This window comes from Suncus etruscus, chromosome 17, assembly GCF_024139225.1.
Source record: "Suncus etruscus isolate mSunEtr1 chromosome 17, mSunEtr1.pri.cur, whole genome shotgun sequence".
Lineage (NCBI taxonomy): Eukaryota > Metazoa > Chordata > Mammalia > Eulipotyphla > Soricidae > Suncus > Suncus etruscus.
This window is the reverse complement of record NC_064864.1, coordinates 45,367,055-45,391,067: the sequence shown is the minus strand read 5'-3', so window position 1 is coordinate 45,391,067 and position 24,013 is coordinate 45,367,055. Positions and strand designations below refer to the sequence as shown.

General features: G+C 45.4%; 1 protein-coding gene and 1 pseudogene across 1 annotated transcript in view; one reads left to right on the top strand and one right to left on the bottom strand.

Annotated features, from left to right (window-relative positions):
- The window catches only part of FBXW4 (F-box and WD repeat domain containing 4), a 96,807-nt gene that overhangs the window by 65,110 nt on the left and 7,684 nt on the right, over positions 1-24,013 (top strand). The window contains exon 6 of the mRNA XM_049764343.1: positions 18,059-18,124. Within this exon, the coding sequence (XP_049620300.1) occupies positions 18,059-18,124 (66 nt within the window). The remainder of the gene's footprint in view (positions 1-18,058; positions 18,125-24,013) is intronic.
- LOC125995436 (uncharacterized) lies at positions 11,210-11,306 on the bottom strand (annotated as a pseudogene).

Sequence of the window (24,013 nt, the reverse complement as noted above, 5' to 3'; positions counted from 1 at the left end):
ACCTTCTATCGCAGTCAACTAATGGTGTTCAGGGATGATAAATGGACACGCTAAGCCCTACAGTGCTCTTCCCTGTGATACTACGGGGGAGTGAGGTGTGGAAACTGAATAGAACAGAAACCAAACCTACCGCCAGTGCTTTCTTGATCTCCATTTTGGTATCAAAAGTTGAGACTATCCTAAACATCTTATCTCCCAATTTCTGAGGAAAAGCTCAAGTTGGGAACATAAGGTGACCTTATTTTACTTTACTGTAGAGGGCAGTGGTGGAAGGAGGAAGACTTGTTCATTGAAAGTGTAATTTGGAAGACCAGAGAGATAATTCAAAGAGGTGAAATTACATGAAAGTAATTTGTCTAGTAAGAGGCCTTAGGTAGAATATGATACCCACAGACAGGCAATTGGAGGTGAGGGCTGTTGACACAATTCTGCCAACACACAGAATTGAGTGCTTATGGTGAGCAAGAGCTGGTTGGAAATTGGGGAAAGGAAGGACAAGGGTTGGTTGCTCACCATGGCGGGCTCATGGATGCCTGAGAGAAGATGGTCTTCAGGGGAAATTGAAGCCCAAATGCCTGTCTCTTCTGGGTTAAAAATGTTCTATGTCAGGGGCCATAGAGGTTTGGCACTTGCCTTGCACATAGCCAACCCAGCTCTCCATATGGTCCTCCAAGTACTGCTAGGATTTAGCCCTGAGTACTGCCAGATGTTGATTAAAAGCCAGATGTGCCCCCCCAAATGTCATAATCAGTAGCTTTATATTATACACAGATGTGTATATAATATTTAGAAATATATTTATTTATTTTTGGTTTGGGGGCCCCATTCGACAGTGCTCAGGCATGACTCCTGACTCTGTGCTCAGAAATGACTCCCATCAGGCTCAGGGAATCATATGGGATGCCAGATATTAAACCCGGGTTTTGGGGCTGGAGAGATAGCACAGTGGCGGGGAGTTTGCTTTGTATGCAGCCAACTCAGGACGGCCCTGGGTTCAATTCCTGGCATTCCATATGGTCCCCCAAGCCTCCCAGGAGTGATTTCTGAGTACAGAGCCAGGAGTAACCCCTGAGCACCACCAGATATGCCTCCCCCCCAACCCCAGAAAAAAAAAAAAAGCCGAGGTTGGCTTCGAGTGCAGTAAATGCCCTACGTGCTTTGTTATTGCTCCAGCCCCAATATATTTGTAATCATTATATGACAATTTGGTGGGCCAAATGCTGTTTTCTAGAATAGGTCTTAGCTTGTTCACACCTAATACCTGATATGACTTTAAATTTTTTTTTTTTGTTTTGTTTTTTCGGGCCACACCTGTTTGATACTCAGGGGTTACTCCTGGCTAAGCGCTCAGAAATTGCCCCTGGCTTGGGGGGGATCATGTGGGATGCCGGGGAATCGAACCGCGGTACTTCCTTGGCCTGCGCTTGCAAGGCAGACACCTTACCTCTAGCGCCACCTCTCCGGCCCCAGACTTTAAATATATATATATTTTTTTGTTTTGTTTTGTTTTTGGGCCACACCCGGCAGTGCTCAGGGGTTACTCCTGGCTGTCTGCTCAGAAATAGCTCCTGGCAGGCACGGGGGACCATATGGGACACCGGGATTCGAACCAACCACCTTTGGTCCTGGATTGGCTGCTTGCAAGGCAAACACCACTGTGCTATCTCTCCGGGCCCGACTTTAAATATTTTTATGATTTGGAATCAGTTTAACTTTCTTATTTGGTTTTTGGGCCACGCCCTGTGACACTCGGGAGTTACTCCTGGCTAAGCGCTCAGAAATCACTCCTGGCTTGGAGGACCATACGGGACGCCAGGGCTCTAACTGAGGTCTGTCCTGGGTCAGCAGCCTGCAAGGCAAATGCCCTACCGCTGGCATTATGGTTCCAGCCCCCAGTTTAACTTTTGTTAGTGAACATTTTGCTTGACTGTTCTACATAGGTATAGTATTTTTTTTTTGGTTTAGGGGACACACCTGGCACTTGCTCTGGGGTCACTACTAGAAATGCTTGGCAAAGAACCTGATTTCCTGCAGGTAAAGCATGCACCATACCCACTCAGTGGCCTCTAATCCAAGAATTTTGTTTTTTGACGAAAACAAAATTTTACATGTTCTGTGTTATCTGCTTCATTCTCCCTGCATATTTTTTGCGGGTAGTCTTGTTACTTAGAGGGATTTGTCGAGGGAATATTTTAGTTTACTCATATAGTCTGTGTGTGTGTATGTTTGTGTGTGTGTGATTTTGTAGAATTTTGTAGACCACAGGTAGATTACCTGTAGTAATCTACATGGTTGCTAGGCTTCTGCAGGCTACTGAAATAAACTGCAAAATAAACGGTAAGTCTGCCTGCTGCTTGGCTGCTGCAAGGCTACAGAGGCCCAAGGCTGCAAGGCTTGCAGAGATCCATGGGGCCCAGCTGCTGGTTGGAGCCAAGAGCCCACCCAGAGACCCAATTTGTAGGGACTACCCACCAGGGACTGAGAGGGAGAAAGGGAGAGGGAGGGAGGGAGGAAAGAGAGAGGAAGAGAGGGAGGGAGGGGGAAGAGAAAGGAAAGGAAGGGAAGGGAGAAGGGAGAAAGGAGAAAGGAGAAAGGAAAGGGAAAGGGAAAGAAAAAGGGAAGGAAGGAAGGAAGGAAGGAAGGAAGGAAGGAAGGAAGGAAGGAAGGAAGGAAGGAAGGAAGGAAAGAAGGGAAGGAAGAAAGGAAGGGAAGGAAGGAAGGAAGGGAAGGAAGGAAGGAGGGAAGGAAGGAAGGAGGGAAGGAAGGAAGGGAAGGAAGGAAGGAAGGAAGGGAGGAAGGGAAGGAAGGAAGGGAGGAAGGAAGGGAGGAAGGAAGGAAGGAAGGAAGGACAGAGTGGTGGTTCAAGCAGCAGGGCATTTTTGCCTTGCACACACTAACCTAGGACGGACCATGGTTCAATCCCCTGGCGTCCCATATGGTCCCCCAAGCCAGGAGTGATTTCTGAGCACATAGCCAGGAGTAACCCCTGAACATCACCGGGTGTGGCCCAAAAACAAAAACAAAAGAAAGGAAAAGAAAAACCAAATATTCTTTTTAGCTTCCTGAGGCCTGCCACTGCTGCCCAGAAGTTTCAGAGAGGGAGATGGAGAGTGAGAAATTCACTGGCTAGAGGTGGCCGGGGGAGGCCCTGTTCAAGAGAGTGATACAGAGGGATAGAAAAAAAGCAGGCAGCATCTCTTTGATTCTTTATGTGAAAATACACCTGGTAGTGCTCACTCAATAGTACTCCTGGCTCTGTACTCAGGGATTACTCCTGGAGAGAGTTGAAGGAAAATATGGGTGGTGCCTGAGATTGAACCTGGGTTGTCCATATACAAAGCAAATATCCTATCTGCTGTATTATTGCTCTGGTCCTTATTTTCCCCTTGATTTTGAATTCATTTGTACTGAGTAGAGACAAGATAACAGTTGCAACAAAGATGTAACTTGGGCTTACAAAGCTTTATCTTTGTGCCTGTGTGCCTGTTGGCCACCTGTTGTTCTTCCTCCAAAAAATGTCTTCAGGGGCAGAGCCCGACTATAGTACAATGATAGGGCATTTGCCTTGCAGGTGGCTAACATTGAATGGATCCCTGTTCAATTCCTGGCATTCCATTTGGTCCCCTAAGCCTGGCAGAGCCAAGAGTAACCCCTGAACACCGTCGGTGTGGCCCAAAACAAAACAAAACAAAACAAAAAGAGTGTCTGTTCTTTTCTTCTCCCTATTTTTGATGGGGTTTTTAGGTTTTGTGAGTAACCATTGTGAGTACTTTGTATATTCTCGATATCAAATGTCTTTTTTTTTTTTTTTGTCTGATGTGCAAATATTTTCTCCCACTCAGTTAATTTTAGCCCATGGTTTCTTTTGCCATACAGAAACTTTTTAGTTTGATGTAGTTCCATTTAATCAGATTTGATGCTATAGCCCTTGCCATTGGCATCCTATCATTGAAGATTCATATTTTCTTCAATGAATTTTATGGGTTCCTGTCTAATATCAAGGTCTTTGATCCATTTTGAATTGACTTTTGTGTAAAGTGTGAGAAATGGGTTGATCTTTAATGTTTTGCACATGGTTATCCAATTGTCCCAGCATCATTTGTTGAAGAGACTGTCTTTATTCCATTTCATGTTCTTGGCTCCTTTGTCAGACTAGTTGACTTGGGTGTTAATCACTGGATATTCTATTCTGACCCATTGGTCTGTAAGTCTGTCTTTGTTCTAATACCATGCTGTTTTTATCACTATGGCTTTGTAGTAAAGCTTCAAGTTAGGTGAAGAGATGCCTCCCAGTTTCTTGTTTTTCAATGTGGTTTTGTCTATCCTAGGCCTCTATCCTATTCCTATTCTATCCTATCCTATTCTTCTATCCTTGAAGAATGTTGTCTGAATTTGGATAGGGATCACATTAAATCTACATAGTAGGTTAGGTAAGATGGTCATTTTGATAGCATTGGTTCTTCCTATCCATGAGCATGGAATGTTTTTCCACTTCCTTAGGTCTTCTTCAACTTAAGTATTTTGAAGTTTTCATAGTATAGGTCTTTCACCTCTTTTTGTTTGTTTTGGTTTTTGGTCCACACCCGGCAGCGTTACTCCTGGGTTACTCCTGGCTCTGCCCTCAGAAATTACTCCTGGCAGGCTTGGGGGACCATATGGGATTCTGGGGTTCAAACCCAAATTTTGCAGGGGCAAGGCAAATGCCCTACCCGCTGTGCTATTTCTCCGGTCCCTGGTCTCTCACCTCTTTTGTTAGGTTGATTCCTAGGTTTTTGACACTATTTTAAATGGGATAGACTCTTTGATCCCTTTCACCTCTATATAGCCACTCCTTTGTATAAAGGAATGTATGTGCATTTTTAAATTCTAATATTGAATAATTTCAAACTCTAACAAGAAAAAATAGTAAAGTTAACTTCTGTGCTTTTGTAATTATCTTACTATTTTGATTATCTTTATTCAACTCAGTAAATATTTGAAGAACACATTTTTCCCCCTTTTTTTCTGGGTTGGACCACACCTAATGATGGTTGGGGATGGCTGCTGATCATGCCAGAAATATAACCTTTGCTTGTGCCCCATTCCATTGAACCATCTCCCCAGGCCTCTGAAAATATCTTTAAACTACTTGTCTTGGGGTTGGAGAGTACAGCGGGAAAGGCATTTACTATGCATGCAGCAGACCCACGTTTGATCCCCAGCACTGCATATGATCCCTGGAGTACCATTATCAAGAGTGATCCTTGAGTGAGCACAGAGATGAAATAAGTCCTGAGCACAGCTAGATGTGCCCAAACAAACAGCTCACTTGTCTCTGAGACGATTGGCACTGTAGTTACTGAGAAAGGAAGAGTTGAGGGTGGACTAAACTATGCTCCTCAGAGTGATTCTCCTTTTTTTTCCCCAACAGAACTTTCACTTATCTTCCTTTGTATAAATTAGGTCCAGGAAAGATGAGAGATAATTCAATGAGTTGCAGTCTGTGCTTGGCAAGTGGGAAGTGATAGTTTGATTCCTGGCACCAAATGGCCCCCCAGGAACTGCTAAGGGTGATCCCAATGCACAAAGCCAAGAATAACCCCTGAGCATTGCCAGGTGTGGCCCAGAGAATCAAAGAAATAAAGGAATAGAAGAGGAGGTCAAATCTCTGAATAGAAGGTATTTATCCCTAGAAAATATATTTCCCCCTCCTCCCATGAGTTTACTTATTTGCTTTTGTTCAGACCATCTTTCGTTTCTCATTGCAGGTGGGAGAGTACATGTTTTCCAAGTACTCTTCTTGGATATAGGTATAAGGAAACACTTTATCCCCCTTCTGAAATTCCAGGCCAGCCTGTGCTGTCCTGTTCTATCTGCTCTCCTACCAGACTCACCACAACTGATTTCATGGTTGAAGTGTCTCCTCTTAGCCAGGCCTCAGGGTGTAACATAGGTGTTTCACAAAGCTCTTTGTTCATCTGTCAGTGAGGATATTCAAGTAGTTGAGAAGCCCAGAAGCTACTAAACAGAGGCTCTAAAAGAGTCAGGAGGAATTGGTTGTAAGTGACAGAAACCAAATTCAAAGGAACTTCAATCAAATCATCAATGTGTGGCTCTTGAAATCCAAGGTCAAAGCTGAGAAACTAAGCTAAAGAAGAAGCAGATAGAGCTGGGTTTAGGATTAGCTGAACCCAGAGGCCAGTGGGCTCAATTATTTATCTCTGTTTCTTTCTGGATATCAGCCCCCCCCCCCCTTTTTTAAATGTGATCAGTTGTTTCCAGATACTGCCAAGAATTCCTAAATTTGGGGACTGAAGCCACCGGACAGTGGCTAGGGCATTTGCCTTGCATGCAGTCAACCTGGGTTCAGTCCTCAGCACCCATATGGTTCCCTCTAATACTGGTCCCTGAGCTCAAAACCAGGAGCATTGCTGGGTGTACATCTCCCAACCTCCCTCCCAAAAAAAACCCCTGAATCCAAATCAGGGACTCACCAGCTTAACTGAGGGCAGCTGCTCACATCCCGATAAATAACTGTGGTTAGAAAGGGAAAGTATAAGAAAGAACATGGCTAGTTTCTCAACATCATGTGAATGGAAAGAGTGTAAGTAGAGTCAAGAAAAAATAGGTGTCTGCTATTTTCATAAAAGCTAAATTTCTCTATGATATTCTTTCCCTAGATCTGGAAGGGACGTCACAGATCCTTTATCCTTTTCCTTACTCCTTATTGTCCTGCTGATTTGAGATTCCTCTTTTTATCAGCTACTGAAGGTGTTTTTAGGAAAAATTTGTCACTTCCTTAATGTGACATGCACTGAATGCACATGCCTGAGGCTGGACTCATGAGTAGTGCTTCAGAAATGGAGCCCAATAGGTCAAAGACTGGACTCACATCCTAGGATGGTACAGGTCTTGCCTGGCTGAACTTCCTGGAGAAAAATGACCTAGTAGATGGCCTCAATTAGACTTCAGGAGTAGTTTATTTTGTAGAATAGGTGAAAGAGGCTCCTGCCTCTTTTTTTTTTGTTTTTGTTTTTGTTTTTGGGCCACACCCTGCAGTGCTCAGTGGTTACTCCTGGCTGTCTGCTCAGAAATAGCTCCTGGCAGGCACGGGGGACCATATGGGACACCGGGATTCAAACCAACCACCTTTGGTCCTGGATCGGCTGCTTGCAAGGCAAGCGCCGCTGTGCTATATCTCTGGGTCCACTGCCTCTTAAGCTCTGAGCATCATTGGGTGTGACCCCAAGACAGAAGCAAATATAAACCTTTTTTGAGGGGTGTACATACCTTTCAGTTCTCAGGAGTTGATCCTGGCTCTGCACTCAGGAATTGCTCCTGGAGGGCTCAGAGGACATATGGGATGCCAGGGATCGAACTCTGGTTGGCCACATGGAAGGAAACATCTTACCTCCTGTACTATCTCTTTAGTTCCAAAAAGCTTCTCTCTAGAATTGCACATCAAGTTTGCTGTTCAGCGACATCTGCAGTGGAGCTCTACTTTCTTTTTTTTATTTTTTTTTTATTTTTATTTTTTTTTGTTTTTGGGCCACACCCTGTGACGCTCAGGGGTTACTCCTGGCTATGCGCTCAGAAGTTGCTCCTGGCTTCTTGGGGGACCATATGGGACGCCGGGGGATCGAACCGCGGTCCGTCCTAGGCTAGTGCAGGCAAGGCAGGCACCTTACCTCCAGCGCCACCGCCCGGCCCCGGAGCTCTACTTTCTAACTAATAGATTTTACTGCATCAGAGGAACATTCATTTATTCTTATTTTTCAGGGGTATTTATACCTGGCAGTGAACAGGGCTTACTCCTGGGCTCTGTGATCTGGGACTACTACTGGTAGGGCTTGAGTGAACCCTAGTCATCCACTGCAAGAGCCCTATCAGCTTTACTATTTCTCTAGTCCCTCATTCCTTCATTCTTATCATGGAACCTACTTTTATATCTGTGGTTTGTTTAGTATATAGTCAACAAGTTGACTGGCCTTGACACTCTTAAGTACATCCCATCCAATAGCCTTTAGTGGTGGGAAATGCCACATTACTCAGATAGACTTGACAGTCAAGTTCATCTCTTTCTCTTGCTTAGACTCTCCTATTTTTTTCCTCATAGATTTTCTCATAGAAATTTCCTAGATGGGCCGAAGAGATAGCATGGAGGTAGGCTGTTTGTCTTGCATGCAGAAGGACGGTGGTTTAAAGCCTGGTATCCCATATGGTCTCCCAAGCCTGTCAGGAGCAATTTCTGAGTGTAGAGCAAGGAGTAACCCCTTAGCAAAGCCGGGTGTGACCCAAAAACAAACAAACAAAAAAAAAGTAAGTGCTGCTTCACATTGATGTTATGGAGCATTGAATATAAAATAAGAGCCAGGCTAAAACTCTAGGGGATACTCTGCTGTACTGCAGGAATCATAGATAACACAGATTTTTCTGTGACTTGACCTCATCTCTGTTCTCCAGTTGTGATAAAAAATACTTAATACTCCTCACCAAATCTGCATAAAGTGTGAGGTCCAGGAGCCCTCTGTGGTTTATTGATATTTTTGAAAGAAAATTTTAGGGGCCTGGAGTATCGTTTGGTGATAAAGGCTCTACCATGCAGGCTTGAGGTGTCAGTCCCAGACACTGACTTTCATGACAGTATGGTCTCAAGCATACCGTAACCAACTGGGTCAGCACCACACCAAGTGTGTATAAAAAAAACAACTCATATACCACAACCAAGTGTGGATGAGCACCATAGCTAAGTGTGTGAGCATTGGTCATCCATCATAAGACTAAATAGAATATAGTAAAAATAATAGGATCAAATTTTATTATTGTTTTTGGGCCACACTTGACTGCTTAGGGCTTACTTCCTGTCTCTGCTCTCAGGGATCACTCCTGGTGGGATTTGGGGACTATATGGGTTGACGTTGTTGAATTTGTGTCTGGCACAGGGGATGTCTCATGCACACCTAGGTTTGATCCCTGACACCACCAGAAAAGATTTGTCTGTGGAGTCACAGTTGATCCTAATGTTTCTCATTGCTACCCCACCAGTTCAGCCACTTTTGCTCATCAACAAACATGGAAAAACATCAGATTTCGACTGTCTCTCCAATAATCACCAAAAACATGTGACCTACCCATGCCCAAGTGGTGTTTTCACTGCTAGTGACCCAAGCTTAGGGACCTTTTCACTACTATGATGCCAATATAAACCTCCTTGAGAGAATAAAATGGTTTATCTTAAAGTTGGAATTGTGGAAAGATTGATTGTATGTCGAGTAAGGTGCTTAGCCAAATTGGGTTCTATCCCCAGCATCTCATATGATCTACTTCCAAGAGATTCCTGAGTGCAGAACCAGGAGGAAACTGGTACCATCCTGACATGATGCACTGAGCTAAGAGAAAGGCCACGTGTGTGACTGTGAGAGTGTTTGAGACTGGCCTCTGTCAACTGTGGGAGCTCAGGGAGTCCCATAGTTGTCCTATTGTCTATGGCCAGTGATTAGTGGGACAAAGAGGTCAATGGAGCGCTAATTAACCTGAGATTTCCTGCCCTAACCTTGGGCTATTGATTAGTTCCAAGGCCATCTTTGTGACACTTGTACTTTAGTGGGTACCCTGTTCTTGGCCTTGAGCCCTGAGTCCTGGACAGCAATGTTTGAACATGTTGTGTGTTCTCATGAAAGATACAAGTATATTTTTCCCTTTGAAAAGTAGCACATGGGGTCATGGCTAGATTACAACAGGTAAGAAACTTGTCTTGCATGTGGCCTGCCCCATTCAATCCCTAGTACCCCAGAAGATATCCCCAAATCTACCAGGAGTGATTTTCTGAATACAAAGCCATGAATAAGTTCTGAGCACTGCCAGATGTGCTCTCCCCCCCAAATAAAAGCAGTACATGTGTGTTAGAGTGATTAATACAGTGGTTAAAGCAGGGGGTCCCCAAACTATGGCCCACGGACCACATGAGGCCCACTGAGGACATTTATCCGGCCTGCTGGGTGTTTTTGTCATTGCTGCCTGTCCTGCTTAGCAGCCAACTCGTCTTGGGCCCACAGTGCATATGTGTGGTCTGATTCCCCTCCTTCTCTCTGTTTCTCTACTCCTCTCAGTCTCAGGCAGGGGTCCTCAAACTGTGGCCCACCAAAAGCATGCCCATAGTTCCCATTGAAATACTGGCAAATTTGTTGGTTTAACTTTATTTGTTCTTCATTTTAAATATTTATTTTTACTTCAAAATAAGATATGTGCAGTGTGCAAAGGAATTTGTTCAGAGTTTTTTAAAATTATAGTCTGGCCCTCTAATGGTCTAAGGAACAGTGAACTGGCCCCATGTTTTAAAAGTTTGAGGACCCCTAAGTTAAGGGATTTACCTCACACACAATTGACTGGGTTTGATCCCTGGCATACTATATGTTCCTGCAAGCACCATCAGGAGTGATCTCTGAGCACCTAGCCAAGAAAAAGACCTGAGCACTACAGGCTGTGACCCAACACTCCCATGCTCATTAAACAGTATTTGGAAAATAATGAAAATTTGAAGGAAGAATTGTTAATCATGCTACTTCCCAAAAACACTATGACATTTGCACACATGCTAACAAGTTTCTTCCTTCTTTCTTACTCACAGGCAATTTTTTTTTGTTTGTTTTTGGGCCACACCCGGTGATGCTCAGGGGTTACTCCTGGCTATATGCTCATAAATTGCTCTTGGCTTGGGGGACCATATGGGACTGGGGGGATTGAATCAAGGTCTGTCTTAGGTTAGCGCATGCAAGGTAGACACCTGACTGCTTGCGTCACCACTCTGGCCCCTCAAAGGCAAATTTTTTTTTTTTTTTGGTTTTTGGGCCACACCTAGCAGTGGTGCTCAGGGGTTACTCCTGGCTCTTGCTCAGAAATCGCTCCTGGCAGGCTCTGAGACCATATGGGATTCCGGAATTCAAACCACCATTCTTCTGCTTGTAAGGCAAACGCCTTACCTCCATGCTATCTCTCCAGCCCTCACAGGCAATTTTTAAAACAATTGTGTTAATACTGTTTGTACCCTTTTTTTTTCTTCTTATAATTGTACATCATAAACATCTTGCCTGTATTATCTGAAAACATTCTATTTTTTTGATAAACCATAAAAAATATGAATGGGTACTATTTATTAAAGGCTTTTGGTCCTGACCCTTGGAAGGTGTCAGCCAATCTGTGAGGCTTGCTAAATTCCATGTGAATTTTTTTTTTAAATATGGAACGCTTCACGAGTTTGCATGTCATCCTTGCGCAGGAGCCATGCTAATCTTCTCTGTATCGTTTATTTGTGCTGCCGAAGCGAGCACAATTTCATGTGAATTTATATTTTCTAACTAGTCTATCTCTCTCTGAGGTAATTGTGAAGTATGTTGCTATGTGAAGTGAAATGAAATGAAACAAAACTTTTTTTTACCTTAAATATTGCTCATTCAAGGTTCATACTGGCCTCTTGATTTTTTCTTTTAGTTTGATAAACATGGTTGTCCTTACTTTTCCCTCTTGGGGTCTTCTATTTTAATTCACATTCCCTTTCCCTGGCCTCTGTAGGTGGAGCCCTGTCAGTGATGGGACTCTGTCCTCTGGTCCTTCTAAGGAACTCAGGTGGATGTTTTCCCAGCTCTCAGGTAGGATGTATGCTGCCAAGTGACTAAAATTTGTCTCTTTATTTCTTGGATGTCCCAGGTGCCCTATTAGCTGGATCTTGAGAACTGGCTACCTCACATTTCTACCTGTGCCAACCTGTATTTCCGCTCTTCCTGACTTCTACTGACCCCCTGCCCCAGTCCCCCAGATCCTCCCTGATGGCGCTGTCACTGCACTGCTGCTACTGGCTTCACTTCTGTGTGTGTGACCTGCACACTACAGCCGTGTTTCAGGACTTAGCTGAGGAATGATGCCAGTGCGCAGGTTAGCAGCTGGTGGCGACAGCAGTGAGACCTGACATGTTCTAATGACTCCCTCCTTCTTACTCATGCTGGCTGGGCCAGTGGGGGAGGGGGATGCTGGGGCTTCCTTGAGGCATTTTAGAAAGGGCCTAGGGAAATCAGAGGGCCCCCAGGTGCCGATGAGACCTGTGACCTTTGCTGCTATAATATCAGTGTTTCACAAGCAGGGCGGTTCTGGAGCCCACTTGCAGCCCATCAAAAATTGATTTAATTGCAATTTTTCCTCCAATTAGGAGCATTGGAGCCTGACTAATTGGAGTAATAGAGAGTAATAAGGCTCAGATAAAAAGCTTTCCTCGGCGGCCTTTGTATCTCGTGTCAGCGCCTGTCAGAGGTCAGAGAGCTTGCATATTCTATTAGGCAGCCCAGCCTTCATTTGTACAAATTAGTTTACCCAACAGTAATTAAAATGCCAATGCGGGTTGAAGAGAGCTGAATACACTTGATGGGCATGTTGGTGAATGATGTGACAACTCTGGTGGCCTCCCTTGCCAAAGTGTGTCAGCCCCTGTTTAGAGGTGGCTGGGGTCTGGCCAGCTGGACGGCTCTGGGCCAGCACGGGGCACAGCTGCCGAGCACGCCACTCTGCTGCCCTCCTCAGAGCCTCGCTGTTGCTCCTTTCTTCTTTCAGGTGGAGTCATTTATTCATTGCTTCCTTCAATCATTCAGCAAGCAAGAGAGTTTTTATCATGCACCCAGTGTTATACGAGGTGCTTGGAAGCAAAATTATGGGCAAAGGCAGTAAAAATAACTTGGACCCTGGAATCAAGATGACTAGTTTCAAATTCTAGTCCTATCTGATTTGCTTTCTATGGGAGTTAGAGCAAGTTACACTACTTCTGTGTACCTCAATTTCATCTGTAAAAGAGTGGGGGAAGGTATATACTATACACGTTACGTGGATTGGCTAGGATAGGTGCTTATGGATCATTCCTGGATATGCTCAGGGAACCGTAAGTAGTGTCGGGGTAAAACCCAGGTTGCTGCATGCATAGCAAGTGCCCTACCCACTGGACTAACTCTCTGGCCCTGAAATTTTTGTTTGTTTGTTTGTTTGTTTGTTTGTTTTTGGGTTTTGGGCCACACCCAGCGGTGCTCAGGGGTTACTCCTGGCTATCTGCTCAGAAATAGCTCCTGGCAGGCACGGGGGACCATATGGGACGCCGGGATTCGAACCAACCACCTTAGGTCCTGGGTAGGCTGCTTGCAAGGCAAATGCCGCTGTGCTATCTCTCTGGCCCTAAAATAATGCATTTTAAATGTTTACTCAGACCTGGTACGTGTAGGTACTTAGTAAATTACAAATAAAGGGGCCTCAACTAAAGCAGAGAAAGTAGTACTGTAATTTCTTTTCACCTTTCCACAATCAATTGAGTTCCTTTCTGCCCTTCTCTTCCTTTTATTTGTTTTTGGTTTTTGAGTTACTTCTGGCAATGCTCAGAGTTTGCTCCTGGCTCTGCACTTAGGAATCACTTCTAGTAGAGGTAGGGAGGGTGCCATATGTTGTGCCAGGGATCAGACCTACATCAGCTGCATATAAGACCTCACTTGCTACACTGTCTCTCCAGCCTCTCCTATTTTCTATACTTTGTTATTTCCTATTCCTTAACTTAAATACCATAGTCCCCAAGTCTCTATGAGGAGAGGGCTTCTATGTATTGGGCCTGATGGTCTCTGAGATGCCTGGTGTGCCAGAGCTGGGCCCAGGAGCTCTGTCTGTCATGTTGTCAGGAATAAGATGGAAAGAGGGCTTCTTTTGGAGGCTTTGTTTTTGAGTCACACTCACAGATGTATAGATTTACTCTTGGCTCTGCACTCAGGGATTACTCCTGGTGGGGTTTGGGGGACCACATGGGATGCTGAGGATTGAACCTGGATCAGCAATGTGCAAGGCAAGTACCCTACCTTCTGTGCTATCCCTCTGGTCCTAAAGATTGCTTCTTGAAAGGACTTCTTGGCCTTAAAAGAATAGAGTTTATGGAGTCAGGATGGTTTGCAGACAACCCAAATAACATCATACTCTTGGCCAAAACTACATCTATGTGTATGGTTGAACTTCTGTTATCTGATATGGTACTTATGAGGATTTTTTTTTTGCTTCAATAATATATGATTGTATCATATATATGCCATTTGATTTTTATTTTGGAGTTATTTTCTGGGACCGGAAGCTGGATCAATAGTCTAAGGATATACTGTGCATGCAGAGGCCCAGTTTTCATCCCTAGTATTAATGGTTCCCCAGCACTAAGTTATACTGCATATGTCCCCCAAATAAACAAAGACACATAGCAGCAAAGATTCCCTTTGTAGCCCAAAGTAGTCATTTCCCCAGCCTCACTGACTTTGAGCTCTGGAAGGCAGACAGTTCACTCCTGCAGGACAGGACACTTTGTTCAGGCTAGGCCCTTTGCTGGGCACTGGTGTGTACAGAAGCTACAGGAAGTACGTAAGATGGGACGCTAACTAACCCCCAATATATCACTTGTCTCTGGAGAGTGAGAGTAAAGTGAGCTAGACTCAGATAGGGACTCAAACCTCTGGAGGAAGTAACTGGCTCCTTCCTCTTCCCATTCAGAGAAACAGACTGTGACTGTTTTGGGGATTTCCCTAAGGGTCGGGATAGAACTGAGGGCAGAAGCCACTGGAATTTTCTTTCCTTTCTAGGAAAGCTGCTTTTTCAGTTAACTTCCAATCTTGCACTGAGCTGGGCTATAGCTTAGATGTTTAAGATTATAGCCAACACACTTTAACTGGAAGATGCTTGAGTGTCCCTTAGGAGGGACCAAAGAAGGAATGGAACATGCATGGATCCCATCCTGTTCTCCCCTTTTCAGAACATTTTACTTCTTGACAAAGGCCGAGTGTGACAGGGAGTGGCAGCAATTTGGGTAAACTCCTGGAAGTGTGGTTGACATTTTAACTTCCTTTTTGTGCAATGAGAAGAATACTTATGCCATGATTCATTGTGGGATATGAAGTCTCCGTTGGGTTCCAAGGTAGTGAATTCCTTCTCACCTCTGCTTCTGTGTCTGTGCTTTTGCGGTTACAGACTTAGATACACTTTTCAGTCTGACTCTTATGTCACTGTTCTGTGGCTATTGCTTCATGCTCCTTAAAATCCATGGAAGTAAAGGAAAGGGCAGCACACAAGTATGGCTGCAAGTAGGGAGAGCAGTTAGAGGCATGGATGGTCTATGTGTGTAGCCAGCATTACCACAGGAGTACCCATGGTTTGGGCATGAATCTTGGGGAGTCCCAGAAGGATCTCATTCCAGATTTGCTTTTTACTTGATTTCTTACTGTGTTAAATTTTATCTTCAGGGGCCCGAAGATATCTTCAGGGGCTGGAGCAAATAGCACAGCGGTAGAGCGTTTGCCTTGCACATAGCTGATCCAGGACGGACGTGGGTTCAATCCCCAGCATCCTATATGGTCCCCTGAGTTAGGAGCAATTTCTGAGCACATAGCTGGGAATGGCCTCTGAGAATCAGCAGATGTGGCCCCAAAACAACAGAACAAAACAAAAGAATTTTTATAAATATCAGCGGGGTGGGGGGTGGGAGAGATAGCATGGAGGTAAGGTGTTTGCCTTCCATGCAGAAGGACAGTGGTTCGAATCCCAGTATCCCATATGGTCCCCCGTGCCTGCCAGGGGCGATTTCTGAGCATAGAGCCAGGAGTAACCCCTGAGCGTGCCTGGTGTGATCCAAAACCAAAACCAAACAAAAATAAATAAAATATCAGTGGGGGTGTGCATTTGTTTTTCCTCCTCCAATCTCTCCCTGTTAGACAAGAAGAGGGCAGCTTTTGGAAAGAAATATTTATGAGTGTTATGCCCATACATTAAGAAAGGCCTTCTGTGGGGCCGGGCGGTGGCGCTGGAGGTAAGGTGCCTGCCTTGCCTGCGCTAACCTAGGACGGACCTCGGTTCGATCCCCCGGCGTCCCATATGGTCCCCCAAGAAGCCAGGAGCAACTTCTGAGCGCATAGCCAGGAGTAACCCCTGAGCGTCACAGGGTGTGGCCCAAAAACCAAAAAAAAAAAAAAAAAAAAAAAAAAAAAAAAGAAAGGCCTTCTGGGTCTGGATAGGTAGGCAGTATGCCTGTTGACAAATGACAGGGTGAGGATGGTGGGTAGGAATAGAAAAGGCCACAGATGCCAAGGAAAGGTTTTACCCACTCACCTGCTGGAAGGTCAGAGCAGCAAAGATTCAGGTTCCAGGGCTTCCTTTCTCTGTTGACCTTCTTTTTTGGGAGGGCCACACACAGTGGTGCTCAGGAGTTACTACTGGCTTTGCACTCAGAACTCGCTCCTGGCAGGCTCAGGGGACTATATGGGTTGTTGGGGATCAAATCCAGGCCCGTGGTCAGCAGTGTGCAAGGTGAACGCCCTTTGGCTGTGTTATCATCACTCTGGTCTCTCTGTTGACTTTTCTTAAGAGTAATTTAGTCAGAGGCCTGCCATAGGCCTCCTGAGAGTTGTCTGTGATAGGCCCCTCACCTGGTTGCCACTCCTGGAATGTATAGAGAGTTCAATTGCCTGCTCTAAAGATCTCCAAGTGGCTATTACGTTCCCAACCCAAGGTAATTGGCTTTACTAGTTATTAATGGATTACCCTCAAGAGAAAAATGTCATATGGGGAGGGAAGTGAGATCAACACCTCCTGGTAGTTGGGGCCTGAGTATCCAGCAACTGCTTCCTAGGCCTGGAATGACACAGGACTTGATGGAGTGACTGTTTTGGCATGCCACTCTGGCTTAGTGGCTGCTGACATCCCTGGAATCAAGAGGAAGCTGAGAGGATACAGTATATCTCTAGATGGAGTTTTTGTCTTAGGGCAGGGAAGCCCCAGAGTAGCCTCTTCATCCATCTGGGATTGAGAAACTAGACACCTGCCCCCCAATTTTAATTGTAAATCAGTGGCTTGGCTATACCTGCCCTAACATTTCCCCAATCAGCAACTGGCAGACCAATTCTCCAACCCCCAGCCCCTCCAGCTAATGCCACTGGCTTCTTTAGAACCTCTCTGCGGAAATCCATCTCCCCCACTGACACACTTGGGATCAGAGAGCCACAGGTGCTGGGCAGGGCCTGGGCGGATGAGCTACTGCCCTCACATTGCTAACGTATCATTAGTATGTCCAGTCTTTTTCTCCCCACACCTGACATGTAGGGACATGGCCCTTCCCTGCCTCAGAGCTCCTGAGTGACACAATTGCTTTCAACTCTCTCACTTGTCAGTTATCCTGGGTTTCTGCAGGCTCCTTCCCCCTCACCCCCACCCCCCAGCCAATCCTCTAACAAAGGAGTGGTGTGGCGCAGAGGTTCAAGTTCTAGGCCTAGTTCTATTGCCAGCCTTACTCTGTTCGCTGATTCTTTATACTGGCTTGTGCCTCCACTTCAACTGACACTATGAAGATTTAATTGTTGAAGTTTTTATGGTTTAAGAGATAATCTGGGAAATAAGGTCAGTCTCATTGTCCCCTAATTCTGCTTTTCTTGACAGTTCTACCCTGAGTGGCTGCCTGGCCCTTCACTTCCTTTTCACCCTCTCTGACAGGCCTGTCACCTGTTTCATCTTGACATACTGTTACTTGTTTTTCCTTTTCCCACCTGGTGCCTTTATAACTGCCCAATGTGTATACTATATTACCAAATTCCCCAGCTCCTAGCTCATATAGTGATGCTTCTGCCCCTGCAGGCCTCTGGCCTCTGGACCAGAATGTCACCTTCCAGCACTCAGCATCCTCTCTCCAGAAGACTGTGGTGGCACTGTGCATGTATTCTTACAAAGGAAGTCAATAGACTTGCTCTCCCTTTGCCTCAGAGTCACCCATCTAGAAGCCCATTTTGATGGTGAGGCCAACATGACCCAGTGAGCCAGTCCAGCCATCATGTAGCCTCAGTTCTCTGGGAAATAAATGAGAGCCCACACCCTGCTGCCAGCTGGCATTCCCAAACTCCTCTGATGGCTCTCTTGGCTGCTTCTCTCATCCTGGCTTAACCCCACAATCCCCTGGAGAATTAGCATGACACTTTCCATTGTGTAGCCATTTCCCCCACAAGTTCTGACAGGCCAGAACTGACTCTGCTCTCCTTTTGTCTTGCAGCTCTTTTGTTACAGGGACGGCTTGTTGTGGGCACTACTCACCCCTAAGAATCTGGGACCTCAACAGGTAAGAGATTCATTCCTAAGCCCACTAAGGCGTTCAGTGGGATGGTGCTGGAGTCACCTGGGAGGCAAGGAAAGAGCCACTAAACCAGGAGGCTTCAGCTGGGTCCCGGAGGAGGATGGGAAGCAGTCCTGGAATGCTGCACATCAGCACCTTCTGCTGTGGTACCTTTGTACATGGTCAGTCCAGGTTAGTTGAGGAAACCATGGTTTCTATAGGTACAATTTTTTCATGCTAAATTTGTAACAGTTTGAACTTATACCCAAGGAGCATCTGACTATGGGGCTACATAAAATCCCAGCTGTCTCCAAGATGAGCTTTCTAAAATAATGCCCAGGAGTCATTGAGTATGTGACATATGTTTATGCCATTTAGTTAAGTACATATATTGTTTTTGGGTCATATGTGGTGGTGCTCAGGGGTTACTCTTGGAGGTGCTCAGGGGACCATATGGGATGTTGAAAATCAAACCTGGATCAGCTGCATACAAGGCAAATGCCCTACCCACTGTGCTATCACTATGGTCCTATGTTTATATATATATATATTTTTTTTTTTTGGGTGGGGGGTGGTTTTTGTGTCACACCCGGCAGTGCTCCATGCTCAGAAATTGCTCCTGGCAGGCCTGGGGGACCATATGGGACGCCGGGATTCGAACCGATGACCTCCTGCATGAAAGGCAAATGCCTTACCTCCATGCTATTTCTCCGGCCCCCTATGTTTATATTTTTACTTGCCAATCTGGTTACCATTTAATATTCCAACCCCATGTATATATAGAGAAATCAAATTTCTTTGTATATTTGATAGCATTTGGTATTGTCACAATTTTTTAAACTGTTTTAATTTGGTTTCCTAATAGCTAATATATTGAACATATCTTCATGTACCTATTTGTTGTCTTATATTCTTTTTTGTTTGGGGCTATTCAGGGGCTCTGTGTTGGGGGCCACTTCTAGTGGTGTTAGGAAACCATATATGGTACGAAGGCTTGAGCCTGGGCCTTTTCCATGCAAACCACATACATCACTCATTAAACTATTTCTCTGGCCTCCCTGTTTATTTTTTGTTTTGTTTTTGTTTTTTGGGTCATACTTAGCAGTGCTCAGGAACCACATGAGGTACTGGGGAATCAAACCCTGGTCAGCCATGTACAAAGGCAAACACCCAACTCACTATGCTATTGCTTTGGCCCCAGTGACCTTTCTTTTTGGGGGAGGAGCTGAGCCACACCTGGTGATGCTTGGGTGTTTGGTGATCTCTGTGCTAGAGAATAGCTCTGGCCATGCTCAAGACACCATGCAGAGCTGACAGAATGCATAGGCCTTTTGCCCACAAAGCCTGACTCAGCCTTAGAACACTTCTGGCACCTCTTTTGTTTTATTTTTTTTTAATAATTTTTAATTGAATCACTGTAAGATCCAGTTACATAATTGTTCATGATTGAGTTTCAGTCACACAATGTCTAACGCCCTTTACCAGTGCACATTTCCTGCCACCAGTGTCCCCAGTTCCCCTCCCATCCTCCCCATTGCCTGCCCCCCTTAATTTTTGTAATTATTTTTTTAGACACTGCAATTTGCAATATTGTTACTGAAGGTAGCCCCTCTTTTTGATTAAATATCCTCTTGTTCATTTTCTAACTGGATCACTTGTTTTTTTTTCATTGTGTGTTTTGTGAGTTTTTCGTGTGTTCCAGTATCAGTCCATTGTCAGGTATGTCATGTGTGAATGTCTCTTATAGTCTGTAACTCATCTCTTTATTCTTTCGAACAGTCTCATCTCTTTGAGACAGAGAAAAGTTTAAAATGTTTTTTTTGTTTTCGTTTTTCTTTTTTTTTTTTTTTTTTGGTGTTTTTGAGTCATACCTAGCGGTGCTTAGGGGCTACTCCTGGCTCTGCACTCAGAAATAGCTCCTGGCAGGCACGGTAAACCATATGCCAGGATTCGAACCTCCATTTATCCTGACTCGGCTGCATGCAAGGCAAATTGCCCTATCACTGTGCTATCTCTCCAGCCCCTCAAAGTTTAAATTTAAGTGAAGTCCTTCTACCCTTTTTCTCCTTTACTGATTGTGTTTTTGGCATTAAGTCTAAGAACTTTTCCAGTACTTGATGCCCATGTTCAGGTTTCAGTTTCATCATTCACAGGATGGTCAGGAAATGCTCTTCTCGCTTGTTTCCTGCCTCAGTTTTCTCTCCAGGTCCCAGGAAAGATAAGTTGTATATTTTTATTTCTGAAAAAAAAAATTCATTATGCCATCCATTTTTCCAGATTTTTCAAAAACACATGAAGAGTATTAAATAAAAATGGTTTTCTCCACAACATTCTCAATGGTCGGTCATCCAGTCTTAGACTCATTCATTCCCTCCACACCACATTGTATCTTTGGAATGCCTGCCTTTCACTGAAGGCTGATCTGCTTCTTGATCTGAGATCTTGGATAAGTTTAACTTCTTCTCTGAAGAATAGACTCTGAACTATCTGAAAACTGTGGTCCTACTTTAAGGTTTTCTCTTTCTAAGACTAAAAGTCTGAAGTCCTTTCATTGCTGTGCATTAAAAGAGTAGATCAGCTAGAATCTTCTGGCTATTATAAAAATATAAATAGACCTCAAATCAAATTGGCTGAAACAATAAAAGGTCACTGTTGTCACTGTTGGAAATGGCAGAAGTCTAGACTGGTGTGGGATCATGAAAGCCTGTCTTCTCAGTTCTGGATTTTGCTGCTGTAGTGACTTATGCCCTTGTCCTCAGACTTGTTTCCAAATGTTTCATTATCTCATAAGGCACATTCAGAAGAGAAGGAAAAGAACATATCCCTGTCTGGGGTTATTTTTAAAATGAGGAAGTTTTTCCTAGAAGCCCCCAAACAGATTTCTCCAAAATTGAGTCGACTGTCTTCCAGTACTGACCTGATATGGCAAGGAAATGAACCCCAGTCAAGATGAACCTTTTGGGTATCAGTATTGGGGGTTAAGGCACTTTCCTTGCATGTGGTTGGCACTACATGCACTTGTATCCCCAAAGCATGAATACAAAATTTACCTTCCAGACCTGGAAAAAGCCCAGTGTCCCCTATACACATTAGTGGGATTGGGGTTGGGGGTGATGGGTTCAGGTTTTGACCAGCAGGAAAGGTGGTGAGGAATAGCATTTAGATAGGTGACCTTCAATGGGATTTACATTGGCTCCAGGACCACTCTCACTTGGGAGATCCCTTTTTAAATGGGGTTTTCAAAATGGAGTTGCAAACAGACCAGGTTCGGGCTGAGGAGTGGCGCTGCTCTGTACCCTGTTACTCTATACTAAGTTTCATCAGTGTAGCCCCTGGTGTCATCACCTCTCCTGGCAGAAATAGACTACTAGGGACTCCTCTGTTCTTTAGCCCTGGGAGCAGCAGGTCTGTATAAGCTGTTTCCAGCTCAGTTATTCAACCTGTGTCAAGGCTGTATCTTTCTTCTGCCTGGGCCTGGGCAGGAGAGCACCTCTGACAGGCCACTGGGAGGCTGTGAATAGCCACATAGGTAGCCAGGCCCTTGTAGCTAGAAAGACCCTCTTTAATCTGGGGGTCTCTCTAGACCATTTCCACATTGATAAGCGAGACTGAATTCATTCCAACCTCACAGAACTAGGCTAGAAAAAAGATACTAGTGCCATAGTATCTTGGGGGCCACTGTACATTCTCTTTCTCCCCAACCACATATCTCTCTATTAGAATTGTGGAGTTTAGGGGCCAGAGAGATAGCATGGAGGTAGTAAGGTGTTTGCCTTGCATGCAGAAGGACGGTGATTTGAATCCTAGCATCCCATATGGTCCCCCAAGCCTGCAGGGAGCGATTTCTGAGCGTAGAGCCAGGAGTGACCCCTGAGCGCTGCTGGGTTAGACCCAAAAAACCAAAAAAAAAAAAAAATTGTGGGAGGCCTCAGCTCAATTATATGTGGCCCTGTGACCTGTTGAGTGGGAACAAACCTATTGGCCTCTTAGTCAGAGGCTTTAAGTCATAGAAATGGGTGTCACTACTGAAAAGCACTCTTACTTAGTCATGGAGTTAGTTGCACTTGTGCTTGGCCTGGACCCAGGATGATGGGAGACTGTTCATCTCAGAGATGGAGTCATCTTTGAGTCTGGCTCCTCAAGTTGTTCGGTGTGGGGTACTCAGGTACAGGTAGTGTTCTGACACTGAGTCCTTGAACAGAATTCTCACATGGGATCCTCCATTATTAACCCGCAAAACGAAGTCTTTACAGAACCCTGCTGAAAAGGGACACAAGATGGCTATGGCCACAGGCTAACTGACCAGCCTGGTGGTAGGGTTGCCCTTGGCATTACTTGTCCTGACCGTCCACATCCCCCTCCTCTCCCAAGAGGGGCAGGCCTGGTTGCAGCATCTCTTCTGCCCTCAGGGAAGCTTGGAGATGGTGGTGCAGGACAGAGGGAAGGATGCCCTGCGGAGGGTCTACTTCTGGTGGGAGGAAACGGACGGACAGGACAACTATCTGTAGCTCTTTCCCAGAGAAGCCCAAGCAGATAATAAAGCCATGTAGAAAATAGGATTAAGGTAATGAACAGGCAGGACAGAGTTTGATCTTTCAATAATGCCAAAGCCTGAGTGACAGGCCAATCTGGAAGGTGGAGCAACACTGCCGGCAGGACTCGGCGGCGGGGCGGTGTGCAATGCTGGATGGATTCTTGGCTTTTAATCTGTCACTGCTGAAACTTGAGGAGTGCCAGGATTTTCTCTTTTATGTGTGTGCTCTGACTTGGGAGAGGGGGAGGAGAACCCGAGGGGCAGTTTTGCTCTGAGCTTCACTCCTGCAGGGGCTGCCCTTAGGATGCTGGGTAAGATGGAGGTGTGCTGCCAGGCACTGGCACCCCAGCTTTCATGTTTCCCAGGCGGCCTCAGCTACTTCTCCCAGTGCCCAGAACCCTGGTGTGCATCACCAGCATCCCTTCCACTCAGTTCCATTAAGACCCCTAAGATGCAACTCTCCCTCTGGGTGAGGAAGGGAAGGTGCTGGCTGAAGCACAGGTCAGAGGTCAGCACAGACATCAATGTCTACACCAGTTTCAATTTCTTTACACTTGTTGACTGGCAGATGATAGCTTAGCTCCCTTCTTCCATCCCTCTTCCAAGCTCTGCACTATAGGTAACATTTCTAACTTGTCTAAACCAGACAGAGAGAAAGATGGAGTTCTCAGAGTTTCTGCTTCTCAGGGCAGGCGGTCTTCATGCCTGTCCCTAGGCTTTGCTTGCCTTGACAGGTTGTGTTAAGGACCATTAGCTAGGACCCACAGAGTCCAAGGCCTACCCATTCCTGAGCCTGGTCTAGAGAAATCAGGTCCATCTTGCATTATTTACATCCAAGCAGACCCTTGGCTAGTTCTTAGGGACTTACCAAGTTGCCTCTGGATGGCTTTGAGGGAGCTGCCTGATGAGCCAGCACACACGTGCACTCCAGGAGGCTGGCTCTTGCCTTGGGTTACACTGTCTGTCAAGTGGCATATGAGTTGGCTCTAAGGAGGGCACAGTGAGTGCCCTGGTGGCAGTGGGCAGGTGGATACTAGGAAGGAGGGGCTGTAGGCCCAGGTCTGAAGGTGCTGGTATGCCAGGTGGCTGCCCACAGTCCCACTGCACCTCTCTCCAAGGGTACTGGGGGTGAGTCCTTGATATCATGTGCCTGGCCTCATTCATCCCTGCTCCCCATCCTCCTTTCTTCTCTCCCAAGCCTCTCCGTCTCTTCTTTAGTAAAGGCAGGACAGCGACTTTCTGGCTGTGTCAGGTGCCGATCCTGGGATACCCCACTCTGCTTGTCTTAAAGCCCCCCTCCAAAAAGCCAGCTGTGTGGCTACAATAAGGACCCTCTCCATGGAGCCTCCTGCGGCTTAGGC